Genomic DNA, 14,145 nt, shown 5'->3' with positions numbered 1-14,145 from the left:
CGTCGAACAGGAGGCCGGACTCAAATGCCTCCCGAGTGCGAGGAAATAGAGGACCATGGCGTGCCGGAGAAGATTTCCTGCATCGACGGCAGGATCAAGGAACATCTGCGGATCCCGGCACCCGCAACGCTATGCGGTGCGAACGTTTATCCTCGTTCTTTCCTTTGTTTCCGGTTTCTTTTTCCTTCTTACGTTTACGTCACGCCGTTCATTCGATAGTAAGGATTTCGCGTTATCTTCATTACTACGTAATGGATTTTCCAACCGGCTATAGATTTTTCACACGTGTTGTCTATGCGTGTTTCTCGATCATTCACAGAAGAAAAGTTGGAGGATTAAATGAGTCAAAGATCTTGTGCAGGTTTATAGTTGTTCGGTGATGCGTGTAAATGTAATTCTTCTTCTGATATTATAATGACAGAAGGATTAAATATATGTGGATCAGATTGTTTAGAGTGAAGGATCAGTATCTGAAAAATGTAATATTTTGTAATTGAAGGATAGAGATGACAAGCACAGAGACAAGTTGTGTTCTTTTTCTCAGCGTACAGTTATTCCAAAGCTATAAAATCTACTAACTTTTATGTGTGACGTCAGGCTACGCAAGATCCACGTTCCTTTTGTTTTTGTAAGTTACCGAAGAAGAACCCGAGTTTTAAGTGGGTTTATGGCTTGTATACTAATTTACATGTTCTTCAGCATGTTCTGAAAGACTCTTCTTCCTTCTTCCTTAATTTTTTGAGTAAAGTGTTATAAATGAGTGTTTTACAAATAATACATACTTGCAAGAGTATATGAAAGATAACATGTGCTTCAATGTCTGGTAAGCATATATAGTTATTACGTTCCAAACCTTTTGACGAATGTCATTGATGATTCGAATATAAAGTTTTAATTATTTAACTTGAGATTATATAATTCATGAGTTATGTATATTTGGCCAAAATAATGAAGTGGAAAGGATTCGATTCCACGGATGTCCTCGAAATAAAAGCTATCAACCATGATAGTTGAACGAAAGACCGTACGTTCTGTGAATGTGTGCAGTGAAGCTGATCGTCCAGGGGCGGTTTAAATACATAGTTAACAAAGGGTGGAGGAAGGGAAAGGGTAATGTACGGATTGGATTGATTTCACTCATGGCTATAGGGTTTTGACCAGACTGGACAGGAGACTGGTCAGTGACGGGTCAGGCGTTCTATCGTGCAGGCAGATAGTGTGTTTATGGTGGTCGAGGATCGACTTGATCGAAGAATACGTTGTTCATAGCCTTCAACAGCTAAAGTCTACCTCCCTCTTCGTGTGCCTGGTCAACAACTCGGTTCGTGATCTGTTTACATTCTTCCTTTTTCTTTCATTTTAAAACAGAATTCCTCTTTGCTTCACTATATAAAGAGAATTATTGTTACTCGAAATACGTTATTTGTTTTTTTAGAGTTTAATCCCTTTGAAAATTTTGAATTTTAAAAGTCTAATCTGAAAATGTGATATATATGATATATATGTATATATATCATAGATCGTTACCAATATTGATAAGATCGGTTTCATAAAGTGCCGTAGTGATAACGAAGTATTTTGTCAGATGTCAATAACAAGAAATCGAACTTGACTTCGCTTGAATTAAAGGAGCTTCAGTTTTGTTCTTAACTCAATAGTCAGAAGTTCCTTCAATGTGTTACTTATACAATTTGTAAGTACTAGTACTACATACAGGATGAATTAATAAGAAGTACATACGATATAAAATAACTAGTTAATTACTAGTCTTATCGAATATCATTTTAAATGAATTATGTTGCATTTTCAGAGACTCATCGGATAGATGCAATTTCATTTTTTTATATCTCATTTTTTATCTATTATATTTTTAAATGACACCGTATAATTTTTAGAACATTAGTCAACCCAGCTGGTCATTATTTGCAAAAAACATCTATTTGTTAAACTAATGATTTTGCGCTATAAATAGGTTAATGCCTTTTTATAAAGAATATCCAGTAGGATCGATTGATGTTATAAAAAATATAACGTGACATTTAAAAAATTCGTAGTCATGGTCATCTTGATACATGGTCTTTTCAGAAAATATAAGATACTAGAAAATAAAATTGCATCCATTTTATAAGCCATGAAATACAATATAATTCATTTAAATTCATAATTCATTATAATTCATTTATTCGTTTTTCGTCAATAGGTAACAAGTTATTTTAGATAGTACTCCTTATCTATTTGCTCTGTATGTATTTAATACACAAACAGATATACCTTGCGCCTTAAAAAAATTTATGTTTGATTACAACCTTTTTCAAATTTCTACCGTTGGAATAGGTCTCTTCCATGATAATTACGAAAAGTTGTGGTCCTCGGTAAAGCGATCCATGTGGGTGTCGTGTTAATTTAAATTTATCAACGGATTTATTCAATTATCATCAAAGCCATACTATGGCTACGTAATCAATTGCCTGAATAAGATAATCGATCGATTAATCGAATTTCAATGTAACACGTGATTAAAAAATTCGTCTTTCCACGCCACTATCGGGTTTTCCATTCATTAATCTTGGATTGTACATGTAATTCTTTCGCAAGTAGTGTAAATTCCTAAGGATGTTGATCCTCGAGGAAAAATGTTTACTTGTAGTTGTGTGACTATAGTGATAATAATAGAAGATTGTAATAAATTAAGAGAGAATTGGTATTGGCCGATTGACCGTGCTGTCACGACTTATATATATATATATATATATATATATATATATACGTGCATATGCGCGGTGCGTGAGCTTAGAGCGCTGTCCGTGCGAACCTCAGAGCCTTGGGTTAACAGGGTTAATTACTTCAAAACAGCTCCCATCTGCGCCGGTGTCTGGACAATGCCATTAAAGATTTTACACGGCTGTCTCACCTCAATCGCTTTAATCCTTCGAATGAGCGGCATGGCGTACTTTTTTCTTTTATTTCTATCGCTCAAGCTGTTATAACCTATAAACGATACTATGAACTTATACCTCTGGTGCATTTAACTATTTCATCAATTATTAAAAATTATATAATGTTTAAGATATCACTTGATCTATGTAGTCTTGCTTTGTATTTCTCTAGTTTGAAATGTTGACAGTATATGAAGAAATGTGTATGTATATATATATATATATACACACATATATGTTTACTTCCTGAGAAACTGACATATATAATTTTTTTTAATGTTTATCGAAATATAAATTTATATGAAACACAAACTTAAACATTGGAATATTTATCTAATCAGATTCACTTCCTGTGCAAAAATATACATTCTTATCAAATATTCGACTTTGTTTAACACAAACTTGTAAATTATAATATTTGTTTGCACTTAACCTTGTGGAGCTCGCTGTCGTAGAAATTCCTTCAGCGATCGCGGTGTATCTGGCAAATGCAGTAACTTAAAATCTATGCTGCAGTACTAATTTTTACGAAAAGACTGTATAAATGTATGAAATTGTTTTTAATTGTGATAAAATCAATACAAAATATAATACATAGATATGTTTACAGTACATATAAACTATATAATTACTAATTTAAATATAAAGAATGAACAATTATGAATTTAAAAAGAATTGAATTAGAATTAGAATATTTTAGAATTAGATTTTACGTGCATCTGTCAGATCACCTGCGTCCTAAACAGAGGAATGATTGATATTTGTTATGACATTGTATTTTTATTTAATCTTGCATTTAATTACTGCTAGACCAATTGACATATTTTATTTAAGTTAAAAAATAATATTATTTAATAATATTTGAATAAACGCTATTTTTGGCGGTGAAGATAAAATTGTTCGAATAGAACCAACATGGCTGCGTCCACGGTGATTCTCTAATCACAAGTAGAGGTTATGTTACTTACCAATTTTACGAGAACGGTATTATTTCACGCACCAGGCTTTTAACAAAAGCTTTCGCATAAAAGATGGTATTAACACTATTGAGCAGTTTGGTAGTCCCAAAACGATTTCTTTTTTCACTTCTACAATGTTCATCATGTAAGTTATTTTTTAATATCATCGATTTTCGAAACCAACACTATGCAGTTGCCTTATATGTTTCTGTCACAACACAACACCTGCTATTGAATTTCCACAACACTACGATCATCCTCCTTTATACAAAAACGTTATCACTCTATGAAAATTCGTATATCAATCACTCGTATTGTCATTGTTGATTTTGAACCGCTCAAAAGTTTTGAGCGGGAAATTTGCCGGAAATGAACAAACACGCATGTGTACTATAACACGATAATTATTCGTAATTTCAAATCCAAATAACAGGATTCTAATTACTGTAATATAACAATCATGCACAGACAGCAGAAATTATTGCGGCAGTCCGATTTTAATGTTTCGTAATTTCTAATATCTATCTTGCATAGTAGCATTCGTTCTAGGCTTTAAAGTTGCATAGCGAATATACACCATATTTTTTACTTTCATTGTACGTAACCATTTTTTATGAATATCTTACGTCATTAGTGATAAATATTATTTATTTGCAGGTCGTCGAACAATGGTAAATAAACTCTGGTGCCAAGAAGCAGCAAGGAAGTGGTTCTACAAAAAGAATCAGTCACTACATTCACGACTTTTGTCCGAACCAAAATGTCAGAAACATGTAGCCACCTGGTACCTACTTTATCGTTGGTTAATCTTTATGGTCTGGGCTTGTATAGTTGTGTGTTCGATTTTCGAATTCGGTAGCTACAAACCTATGGTAGTATATGATAAGTGGCCAATTTATTTGACAAACTGGGATTTAATATTGGGTGTCAGTCAAGCTTTGCTTGGCGGGTTTCTCGTATTGAGAAGATGGAAACTGCAAAAAGTATCAGACTTTGATCCTTCCGCGTTGATGCTGGGATTGATAGACAGAGTTTATTGGTTCCTTTACGTCGTAACTACTAGTATCGCGTTTGGAGTTACGATTACCTATTGGTGCAGCATATTCGATCCCAGGATTCACTATTTGGACCCTTTAAACATTATGCTACACATATGTAACAGTATTTTAATGATAATTGATTTTTGTATTACAAGCATTCCGTTTAGGTTAAGGAACTTCTGGTGGTGTTTAATCATAGTGTTTTTGTACACCATGTTTTCACTAATATATTATTTCGCTGGAGGAGTAGACAAGAATGGTTATCATTATATTTATAAAATCCTCGATTGGAAAAAACCTGTTCAAGCTTCATTGATATGCGTAGGCGAAGGTATATTTATAACCATATTGCATTCCTTAATGTGTTTCCTAGAGAAAGTGAAGGATCGATTGTATCTGAAGATCGATAAGAAATTAGGAAGACCGTATGCGGAAACACACATGTCTAGTGTAGAGAAACATGCCGACATTGTCTGAAAATTAGTGATAATAGGCAACATTTTTTCACGATTCTAAAATGAAGTATTATGTATTTGTATTTCGTCTTAATATCTTTAGAAACTCTGTACCATTCAAAACTATAGTTTAAAGCATTGATATACCTACCTTTAGAAAAGTTAATTTTCTATTTTTAGCTATTAATAATTACGACTAGCGCCTATGTGGAGGAAGAGAGGACTTTCTTTCATCCTCATTCAATGAAGTTTATATCACATTGACAATAAATTAATTAACAGAATTGTGATACATAAAAACATACGCATGTGTACGTGCGCGATTATCATGTTTATAATCGCAACGTTACTAAACAGTATTTTTCAAATTATTTCTTTAATAAATATCATATATTACAAAGATTAAAAACTGTTACAAAAGCAAAATTTGAAATTAATAGAAAGTCAATTTAGGAAATAAAGTGAAATATACTGCGGCCAATAATTTTGTTAGTTAAACTATTAGTTTTAGCACTATGAAAATATATTATGTATATTTAATAAAATAAAAATAATGCATTAAGGATATTTTTAATACATGCACTTAATGCGTTTATAGGTATTAAAGTACATATCTAATTTCGTGCAGCTTATATTTTGTCCAATTATTTTTTAATTATTGTATTGTATACCAATTGTATAAAAACATTCCAATTTTTTGTTTTTATTGATATTTCGGTATATCTTGGTTTATTAAATGCTAAAATTATTGAATTGTTATACAATTAGTAAAAATCCTCAATGTATGAAGTGTACAACATTTAAACTACTCACATTTTACAAAATGTGTATTCAGTTCCTTAACACTAGTAAACAAATCTTATTATACATTGGCTATTATATACACAAGGTTTTAGGAATTTTATATACAATAGAAGAACAATGAATAAACTTTTTGGAAAAATAGCAATAATTTATTAATAAAATAACGATTTGAAGCAATTATGGACTGTAGTATAAATGAATGGGGCTCATACTAGCCTTTGATCACAGACCATATTAAAACTTATCCTATATTAGAAAATAACAATGATCAGTTTTTTCACCCATTTCCAAAGTACATTACATGTATTATTCGAGTCCTCGTAGATTTATAGTATTTTCAGATGGTACCGAATCCAGTAACAGTACCTGATACTCTGTTCCTACTACATCGTCTTGATAATACATTGAAGGCAATTCCTCAGTGAGCAAAAGACCCTCTTCTAATTCACTTGTACCTAACACAACATCGGATGCTCCGGCAACTGAATCTAACACAGCACCATTCGCCTTTAATTTCCACACATCGGAAAATGTCAGATCAGTCCGTGCGGAGCCCTGATCCTTTTTCACGTGTTGATGAGATAATGGCTTATGTGTAGCAGCGTTTGAAGAAGGTTCCGATGTTTTCAGTACATTATTAAGAGGCGGCGGTTCTGGTTCAGGAAGAGAGCGATCTGTTTCCGAAGAAGTACTGAGAATAACCGCATCGCAAGGTGCTACCATTATCATTTGCTCTGTAGGCTCTGATATTGAAGGAGCAGTATATAAAATGTAATCCATGTTACATACAGAATCCCCAGGTATTTTATTAGCTGTTTTACCACACTCATCAACAGGAGTGCCGTGTACTTTTAACATGTGTGCTCTTAGCGTAGCTTTTGTAGTATATGAACGTGTACAGGTTTCAACTGGACAATGGTATAAAGTCTTAGATTGATCTCGTGGAGGCACTGTATCGTCCTTAGTTTGACTTTCACTGTTATTTTGAGTTACTGTATCATTGCGTTCAGATTTTTCTGTTATTGTAGATGTATTTAGGCATGCTACGTTTACATTCAGATCTATCGACTTTCTTTTCGATTTTATTATGGATGGTACCTTCTTGCTTCGACTATTGACGTTATTGTGTGAGTTCATCTTTACCTCTTCCTTAACTTGATGCTTCTTTATATGAACGTACAAACTACTTTTTGCAGAAAATTTTGCATTACATATAAAACATTGAAAGTACCTTCCTTCTTTATGAGTTAATCTATGTTCCTTGAGATGCTCTGATCTCATAAATGCTTTTCCACAGGAAGGTATATCACACACGAATTTTCGTTCATTGGTGTGTTTCTTTTGATGTCTCTTTAATTTGCTAGAGGAAGAAAATGCCCACTGGCAACCTTGAAACGTACAAAGGTAAGGCTTGCAGCCAGTATGCGAACGTATGTGTGCTTTCAGCCTACAAGGCTTATCAAATACTTTACCACAACCTGGCCACGAGCATTTTACATCTACTTCCTTATAACTATGGCATCTCTGATGCGACGTCAAAGCATTACTACTATAATATCTTTTGCCACATCCTTCGTGTTTACAAACATATGGAGCATGACTTTGATCATGACTCTTCATATGCAGTTCCAGTGCTCTCTTTGTCTGAAACTTTTCTTGGCAGTCTGGCACTTGGCATACTATTCTATTTGGGCGAGTATGCAATTTCGCGTGACTCCATAAATTATAAATCGTAGTAAATCGGCGATTACAACCTTCTACCTCACAAACATAGTCTTTACGTTTCAAATGAGTTTCTTTATGTCTTTTGAGTTTAAACTCTGAATAAAATGCCCAGGCACATCCTTCGAAATCACACTGAAAATAAAAATATAAGTGAATAAATAAAATACAATTCTAATTGAAAAGGTCAAAGGAAATTCAGAGCACAAAGAATTATATATAATTATAAATAAAATATAATAAATTATAAATAATATATAATTCTATTATATATATATAATATATATTATAATTATTATATATGATATAATAATACATACCTTGAAAGGTCTCACACCATAGTGTGCTAGTAAATGACCTTTTAGAGCATAAAGTTTGCTAAATTGTCTATTGCAATCGTCACGTGGACAAAGCCATATTTTGCCATGCTCATTAACAGATATTGGTTGTAGGTTATCATCTGAAATACCCAATTCTTCTAAAGCATTAGATATTACCATTTCGTGTTGATTATTGGGATTTTCTGTACTATGTTCCACTGTTCCATTCCATACAGTTGAAGTTTCTATTTTTGGTAATTTTGGAAAATTTCCTGTAGCTTCTATAAGTTCAGAAGTTTTTCCTTGATAAATCTGTTCCTCTGTACCGGTATTTATCACAATTTGAGTCATATTTGAAATTTTATCTGTTGATATAGCTACAACAGCCATCACACCATCTTCAGTATCCACAATATCTTCTCCAGATATTCTAATCTCATTATCATAACTCTTTTCTATCATTTCTGGCATTTTCTTACGTTTCTTAATAATACGTGGCTCTAATTTTACCTTAGCTTTCGTTTTCAATTGTTCAATTATAGTATTTTCAGAATCACCTTCATCTAGCTTTGTACCTTGCAACTCTTGTATAGTGTTTCCAGAATTGAGATCCTGCACATAGAGATTCGTAGGATTATTGCACAAGTCATTGTCCTTTTGCAGCTCGATTTCTTTGCTCGTGCTATTTATGCAACGCAAATCATCTACCACAACTTGCGTAGACTTGTTCTGCAATTCCTGATTATCTGCTATCATGGCTTTCTTCATCAGGGAAGATTGTTCAGTCTCTGTACACATTCCTTCGACGTCCCTATTAGGGACACTTAAAGTAGGTTGAGCACTGGTCGACGGTAAAATTTCACCGGCGACCATCATGTCATCCGGAGACAACGCCAGTGGATCCAAATGATCCAGCTGAAATTCTGGTAATATAAAGCTATCCTTTTCGTCGAGCAGCTTCTCATTTTGAAGCTCCTGAAGCAATGGATCATAACCTAAATTGAGTTTCTTATCGGAGAGATCGATGTCGATCGACAATCCGTCAGGGTCCTTTCCCAGAAAAGCGTGCTGCAGTTCTTCGCCCAGGTACCGGTCGACGCCCTCCTCGACCCCGGACTTGATCGCGTCGAGATCCATGCTCGACACGGATTCCGACCGCGTTTTTAACCATTTCTCAATGTCGGCTACAGTCTCGACATCGGCGGTTTTACCGATCCCAACGTCAACATTCGATTCGTCTATAACACTATTGTTTGTCACTTGGTTACCCTCGATCCACACTCTGTCGTGATACTGTACAGTGTCGTCGTTGTTCTTAGCTTTCTGTTTTTCTTTTTTATTTGTTTCCTCCCTTTTGTCCCCATCCGGCGAACCAGGCAGAAGGCTTAATTGATTGTAACCTATCGAACTACCCACAATCCCGACCTCTCCTTGCGGCCAACTACGAACCGAACACAAACCTCGCCGATTACGAAAGATTCGCGGGATTTGTTTTGACTTGCAAACGGAGGGAGTTCCTTTACGAGACATTTGACTGCCCCGTAGCCAGCTCTACAGGGGTCCACACACAGCAACAACGCCGCCATCGAAGGGAATATTGTAGCTCATAGACGGCTTATTCTATTCAGAATCGACTGCAATTCACCAAAGTAGATGGCACTGTATCGCTTTATAGCTTCGCGCAATTTTTGAACAACTCCAATAGAACACCTTACAATGTGCATTGTAACTTGTAACATTTATATGTATATATTTCACGAATCTTAATTTATCTTGGAAATACGTTTTTCCAGACTGCAAATATTATTTTCTTATAACAAATTCAGATCGTGTTTACTTTTTCTTTATTCTTCGATGATGTGCTTAAGTGAACAACATTACAGAGTACCTCTTTTGCACACACGGACGATTTAAATATACATTACACGAAAATTCAGCATTTTATTCAGTTAATAGATTCTTTGTCATGCAAAATGGATTCAACATTGTCGATCAGGAAGAAAACGGCGGATAATAAGACATGTCTTTCTGTCTGATATACATTTTAAGCTGCTCTATTCTACTTCGCTTTTGGACCATTTGATCTAAATTGGTTCCAGTATCAGGCAATTTCTTCTGACTTGTTTGGGTGGATTTGAGGTTCTTCGGTAGTTTAGCTTCTTGGACCGGTTGTTGTCGAAGACCTCCATAATAATTCAAGTCTCTATTTATTGGTGGAAGAACGTCTTTCGATTGAATTCCTAATTGACAACTGAATGGTCTTCTTTGTCTTTCTGGAGGTCTTAATTCTTCGTACGGAAGACTACACGGTTTCAATCGTACATCTTTGTCAACTTTATACATTTGCATATCAAGGGCCATGCGATTACCCGGCATCTAGAAATTAACAAATTGTTCCATTAAATTTATTTCTTAATATAGAGTCGTATTACGAAAGAATTTAAACCACACAGAAGACACAGAATATAAACCAAAATGAAAGTCCTGCTTTGAAATATTGCACGCAATTAATTTTTCTAAATTATTGACTATTAACTGACTATTAAAAACCTACTTCCAAAAAAAGAAACAAAATTATTGCTCACCATATAGGAAACATCTTCCATGATTTTGAAAACCGCTGCTTTGGGTATCTTGTATCCTGCTGGAGATTTCGGTTGTGGTTCGAAGCAAGAAGATACCGAGCGTCGTCTTACCGGTTCTGTATACAAAAGAACATCTCCTGCAGTCTGTTGATATTTTGGATCGCGCAATCTTGGATCGCGCGCCCTCGTCTTTTTTCTCTCTCTGTGGGCTAGTCTACAAGTACATGGATCAGGCCAGAGTCTCTTAGGGCTTGGACCGAATATCGTCTCCCACCAGACCAATTTCTTTTCTACCGGTTTCTCCTCTTTCTTACAATTGCTTGGCTTTTCCAATTGTTTCTTAGAACCAAAAAATTGTCTCTTCGATTTTTTTTTCTGCTTTTCAAATTCGAGACACTTTGAAGGACAACCCTTGCAAACGAGATCCATACGAGGTGGCAAAGGTTGCGCACAGTTGCCTACGGCGGGTTCGACCGGTTGATCCTTCGATTTTCGAAACCAAAACGCTCTGATGTTCTCCTTTAGCACAGATTGTATTATCGAAGGACCATTCAACAATGGTCTCTGATATCTGTTATCCTGGGAATAGTAATTCGTTTATGTATGCAACCTTGTTGATTCATTTCGTTAGAAAATAAGCTTAGCTAACTAAGCTAAGGTAAGAAAAGCTCTGTTAGGTTGTGGTATAACCTATGAATTCTCTTTTTCGTATCTTCTCTGTTATTAATTGAAAATGATACCTTTAACGACACTACACTGGGAATTTGGAACTTGGGCCGGAAGGATGCCATGGCGAAAATGACTTTTTTTTTGTGGACGGAAATCGTCCTTTCGTCCGTGTGTGCGTTACATCGGAAATTTAGTCCTCCAGAACGTGAATGAAACAAAGAAATATCGATGACATTGCGCACGTGTTGTTAAAATTTCTTTAAGACGAATATAAAATCTATCGATCGATATTTCTGTCATTCGATTGAAATTTGTCCGAAGATTTGAGTCCATGGCAAAGGTTCATCGTAACGAAATGATAAGGAAGCTTTTATATGATCTTTAATGATAAAAAAATGATAAATTTTAGGACATAATCGAACGTAGGAAACGAACAATTTACTCGAATTCCCGCTAATACCGACTCGATTTCCTTTGATCGTCGACCGTTACCGGTTTCCTATGCAAACCCGTGAGTAACCCCGTGGAACGGGTCCTGTTAATTCTGGGAGAACAGCGGAATTACTGATACTGCCTATGCAAACGAGATCAGTAGCCCCAGAAACGTCGATATCGCGCGCATCCACGTGTCGATGTACCGCGATGGAAAACGACCAAGGATAGAGAGCAAATGAAGACCAAGAAGTGAGTATACGTGGAAACAAGCCAGACAGAGGAGAAACTGGAAGCTTGGCGGAGACGCAACGGAAGATTTCGAAGCGTTTGCAAGGCGCAGATTGATTCGGCTCAACCGAATCTCTGATTTCGTACAGTATGTCTTATAAATGAAAGTCAAACTGATTATCTCTATCGGAATTTTTATTTATTTTCGTAAAACTAAATATCAATCGCGTATTCTAATATTAAAACGAAAAAAATGTTCAGCAAACAGAATCGATTCCGATCGATTTATATCTCGATTAACATTGAACTTTGAAAAATTCTCATTCTTTAATCAAAAGTAAAATAAAAATATACCTTGCTACGTTATCGTGTAGAGACAGAGTAAATAGAAAATGAATGAAATAATTCACGATACGAAGGTTCGATAGAAAGACAATTATTATTACACCATGAATAGTAAAACAAACTGTCGATTAGTCGACGATTAAGGATAAACCAGTGCAAACAAGGACAAAAACACTGATTCAACTCTTCACGCGATATTATCTGAAACTGCTTCATCGCTTCGCTAATTCCTCGCCCTAACATCATCCCCATACCTGAACGATGCAGTAAAGACGATGGTGCGCGCAGCCACCACGACATCCCCTCTGCGCGAGGAGAACATATCCCCAACCGGCGATTTTCCGGCGGCGAGTCGCGGTGAGGAAGGGTGTTTACTCAAGACACGACAATTCATTACGTAATTGAATTGAATGAGGCCTCTCTCCTCCTGGCCTGTTTCCCCACCGCCTGTATCCCTCCTTCTCTCACCCTCTGGGCTAAGGGTAATACAGCACGTGTAGAAACGACGGTGGTTGCGCGTGTGCGGCTCTATTTAGCCAGCCAGAGAAGGCTGGATGGAGAGATCCATCCATCCCATGGCCACCACACCCAACGAACATCCACAGAGAGAATTCGGCCCGTGTCTGTCTCGAAAACGCTCGCTCGTAGGGGGGTAGCTACCGAATTAAACGATTAGTTAAACTGATTTCGAGTTAGGCGAATGAATAAGTAATCGGATTTCTCGTTAAGGTAATCGCATTGCGCCCTGATTGGCTCCGTCTGCCTGCGTTATAGACCGTTCCCCTCTCCAACGTTTCTCTGTAGCCTGGCTTCTCCCTTCTCTTTGCTCTACCAGCCTCTTGTTATCTTTCTTGCATGCGTGTTAATTCTCTCCTCGTTTCGTTTCTCGCCTCTCTCTGTTCCTCTATACCGATGTTGGTCGGTCTCTTTCATCCTCTCGTACGCAAGCGTCATTCAATGTCGCTACAAGTCTCCTCTTCCTGTCTGCTTCCATCTCCGTTGTCCGACTCGCCGCTTCTTTTTCCGTCTTTCGGATCCATTCACCTGCATTTGCTGCCTTTTATGATATGGCACGGGCTCGATGACACATATGTGTCTTTGGATTGGTCGGCGAATCGCCGCTATGTGTTCTTTTTTGTGGTGGATGATCGATGATAATCGAATAGACGTATAAGAGACAGGGGATTCTGACGCGACAGCTAGACTCTAGTTGGTAATAATTATATATATTTTAATCTGGAACTACTTTGGAAGTAACTCTCTGTTGCATTTGATTTTGGAAAAGAATCTAGGAGTAATTTTTATTTGTGTATCAACTGCGAAGAATCTGCTGTATCCTGAAACCCCCACACTTACGATGATTTTCTTTATCAATGATACTCTGATACATTATGCTCCACTATTTCATTGTTACCACCATTTTCTTTTCTTCTACGTTTTACTCCTGGCAATCAGGTCAGATTTCTTCCATCCCCGTTGGATCTTCCATCTGTCAGCTCGTTCCTCTCTGTCCATATCCGTCCCAACGTTTCACGGGCCGTATTTGTCCAAGCAATTACATTCCCGAACGCAATCCCATTTAAATATTGCCGAGTTTGGTAGCGGCAAACACGAGACACGACGCGTCCCGGCCTCGCAATTCGCTTG

At 36.4% G+C, this 14,145-nt stretch overlaps 2 protein-coding genes across 4 annotated transcripts; one reads left to right on the top strand and one right to left on the bottom strand.

Moving 5' to 3' along the window:
* Window positions 1–2: 2 nt before the first annotated feature.
* LOC138186292 (protein rolling stone) lies at window positions 3–5,953 on the top strand. 3 transcript variants are annotated; one of them, XM_069126022.1, is made up of 2 exons: window positions 3–136; window positions 4,553–5,953. In XM_069126022.1, exons 1-2 carry the CDS (start codon window positions 25–27, stop codon window positions 5,410–5,412), a joined length of 972 nt encoding a protein of 323 aa, XP_068982123.1. In that variant the 5' UTR covers window positions 3–24; the 3' UTR covers window positions 5,413–5,953. The 3 variants fall into 3 exon arrangements, with proteins under 3 accessions (XP_068982123.1, XP_068982125.1, XP_068982124.1); XM_069126024.1 differs by lacking the exon at window positions 3–136 and adding an exon at window positions 683–823; XM_069126023.1 differs by lacking the exon at window positions 3–136 and adding an exon at window positions 3,903–4,040.
* A 368-nt stretch (window positions 5,954–6,321) lies between these two features.
* On the bottom strand, window positions 6,322–9,848 carry LOC138186281 (uncharacterized). The gene is made up of 2 exons (XM_069125977.1): window positions 8,237–9,848; window positions 6,322–8,051 (listed from the first exon to the last, which is right to left on the bottom strand). Exons 1-2 carry the CDS (start codon window positions 9,764–9,766, stop codon window positions 6,501–6,503), a joined length of 3,081 nt encoding a protein of 1,026 aa, XP_068982078.1. The 5' UTR covers window positions 9,767–9,848; the 3' UTR covers window positions 6,322–6,500.
* Between the last annotated feature and the right edge of the window lie 4,297 nt (window positions 9,849–14,145).

Source organism: Bombus flavifrons, chromosome 13, assembly GCF_040668555.2.
Source record: "Bombus flavifrons isolate JBK064 chromosome 13, iyBomFlav1_principal, whole genome shotgun sequence".
NCBI lineage: Eukaryota > Metazoa > Arthropoda > Insecta > Hymenoptera > Apidae > Bombus > Bombus flavifrons.
This window is presented reverse-complemented; position numbering and strand designations above follow the sequence as displayed.

Bases quoted from the DNA above. Each gene is read 5' to 3' on its own strand.
- LOC138186281 (XM_069125977.1), bottom strand. From the start codon at position 9,766: ATGTCTCGTAAAGGAACTCCCTCCGTTTGCAAGTCAAAACAAATCCCG. The intron at 8,052-8,236 runs GTATGTATTATT...TTTTATTTTCAG, and splicing joins ATGGTGTGAGACCTTTCAAG to TGTGATTTCGAAGGATGTGC.
- LOC138186292 (XM_069126022.1), top strand. From the start codon at position 25: ATGCCTCCCGAGTGCGAGGAAATAGAGGACCATGGCGTGCCGGAGAAG. The intron at 137-4,552 runs GTGCGAACGTTT...ATTTATTTGCAG, and splicing joins GGCACCCGCAACGCTATGCG to GTCGTCGAACAATGGTAAAT.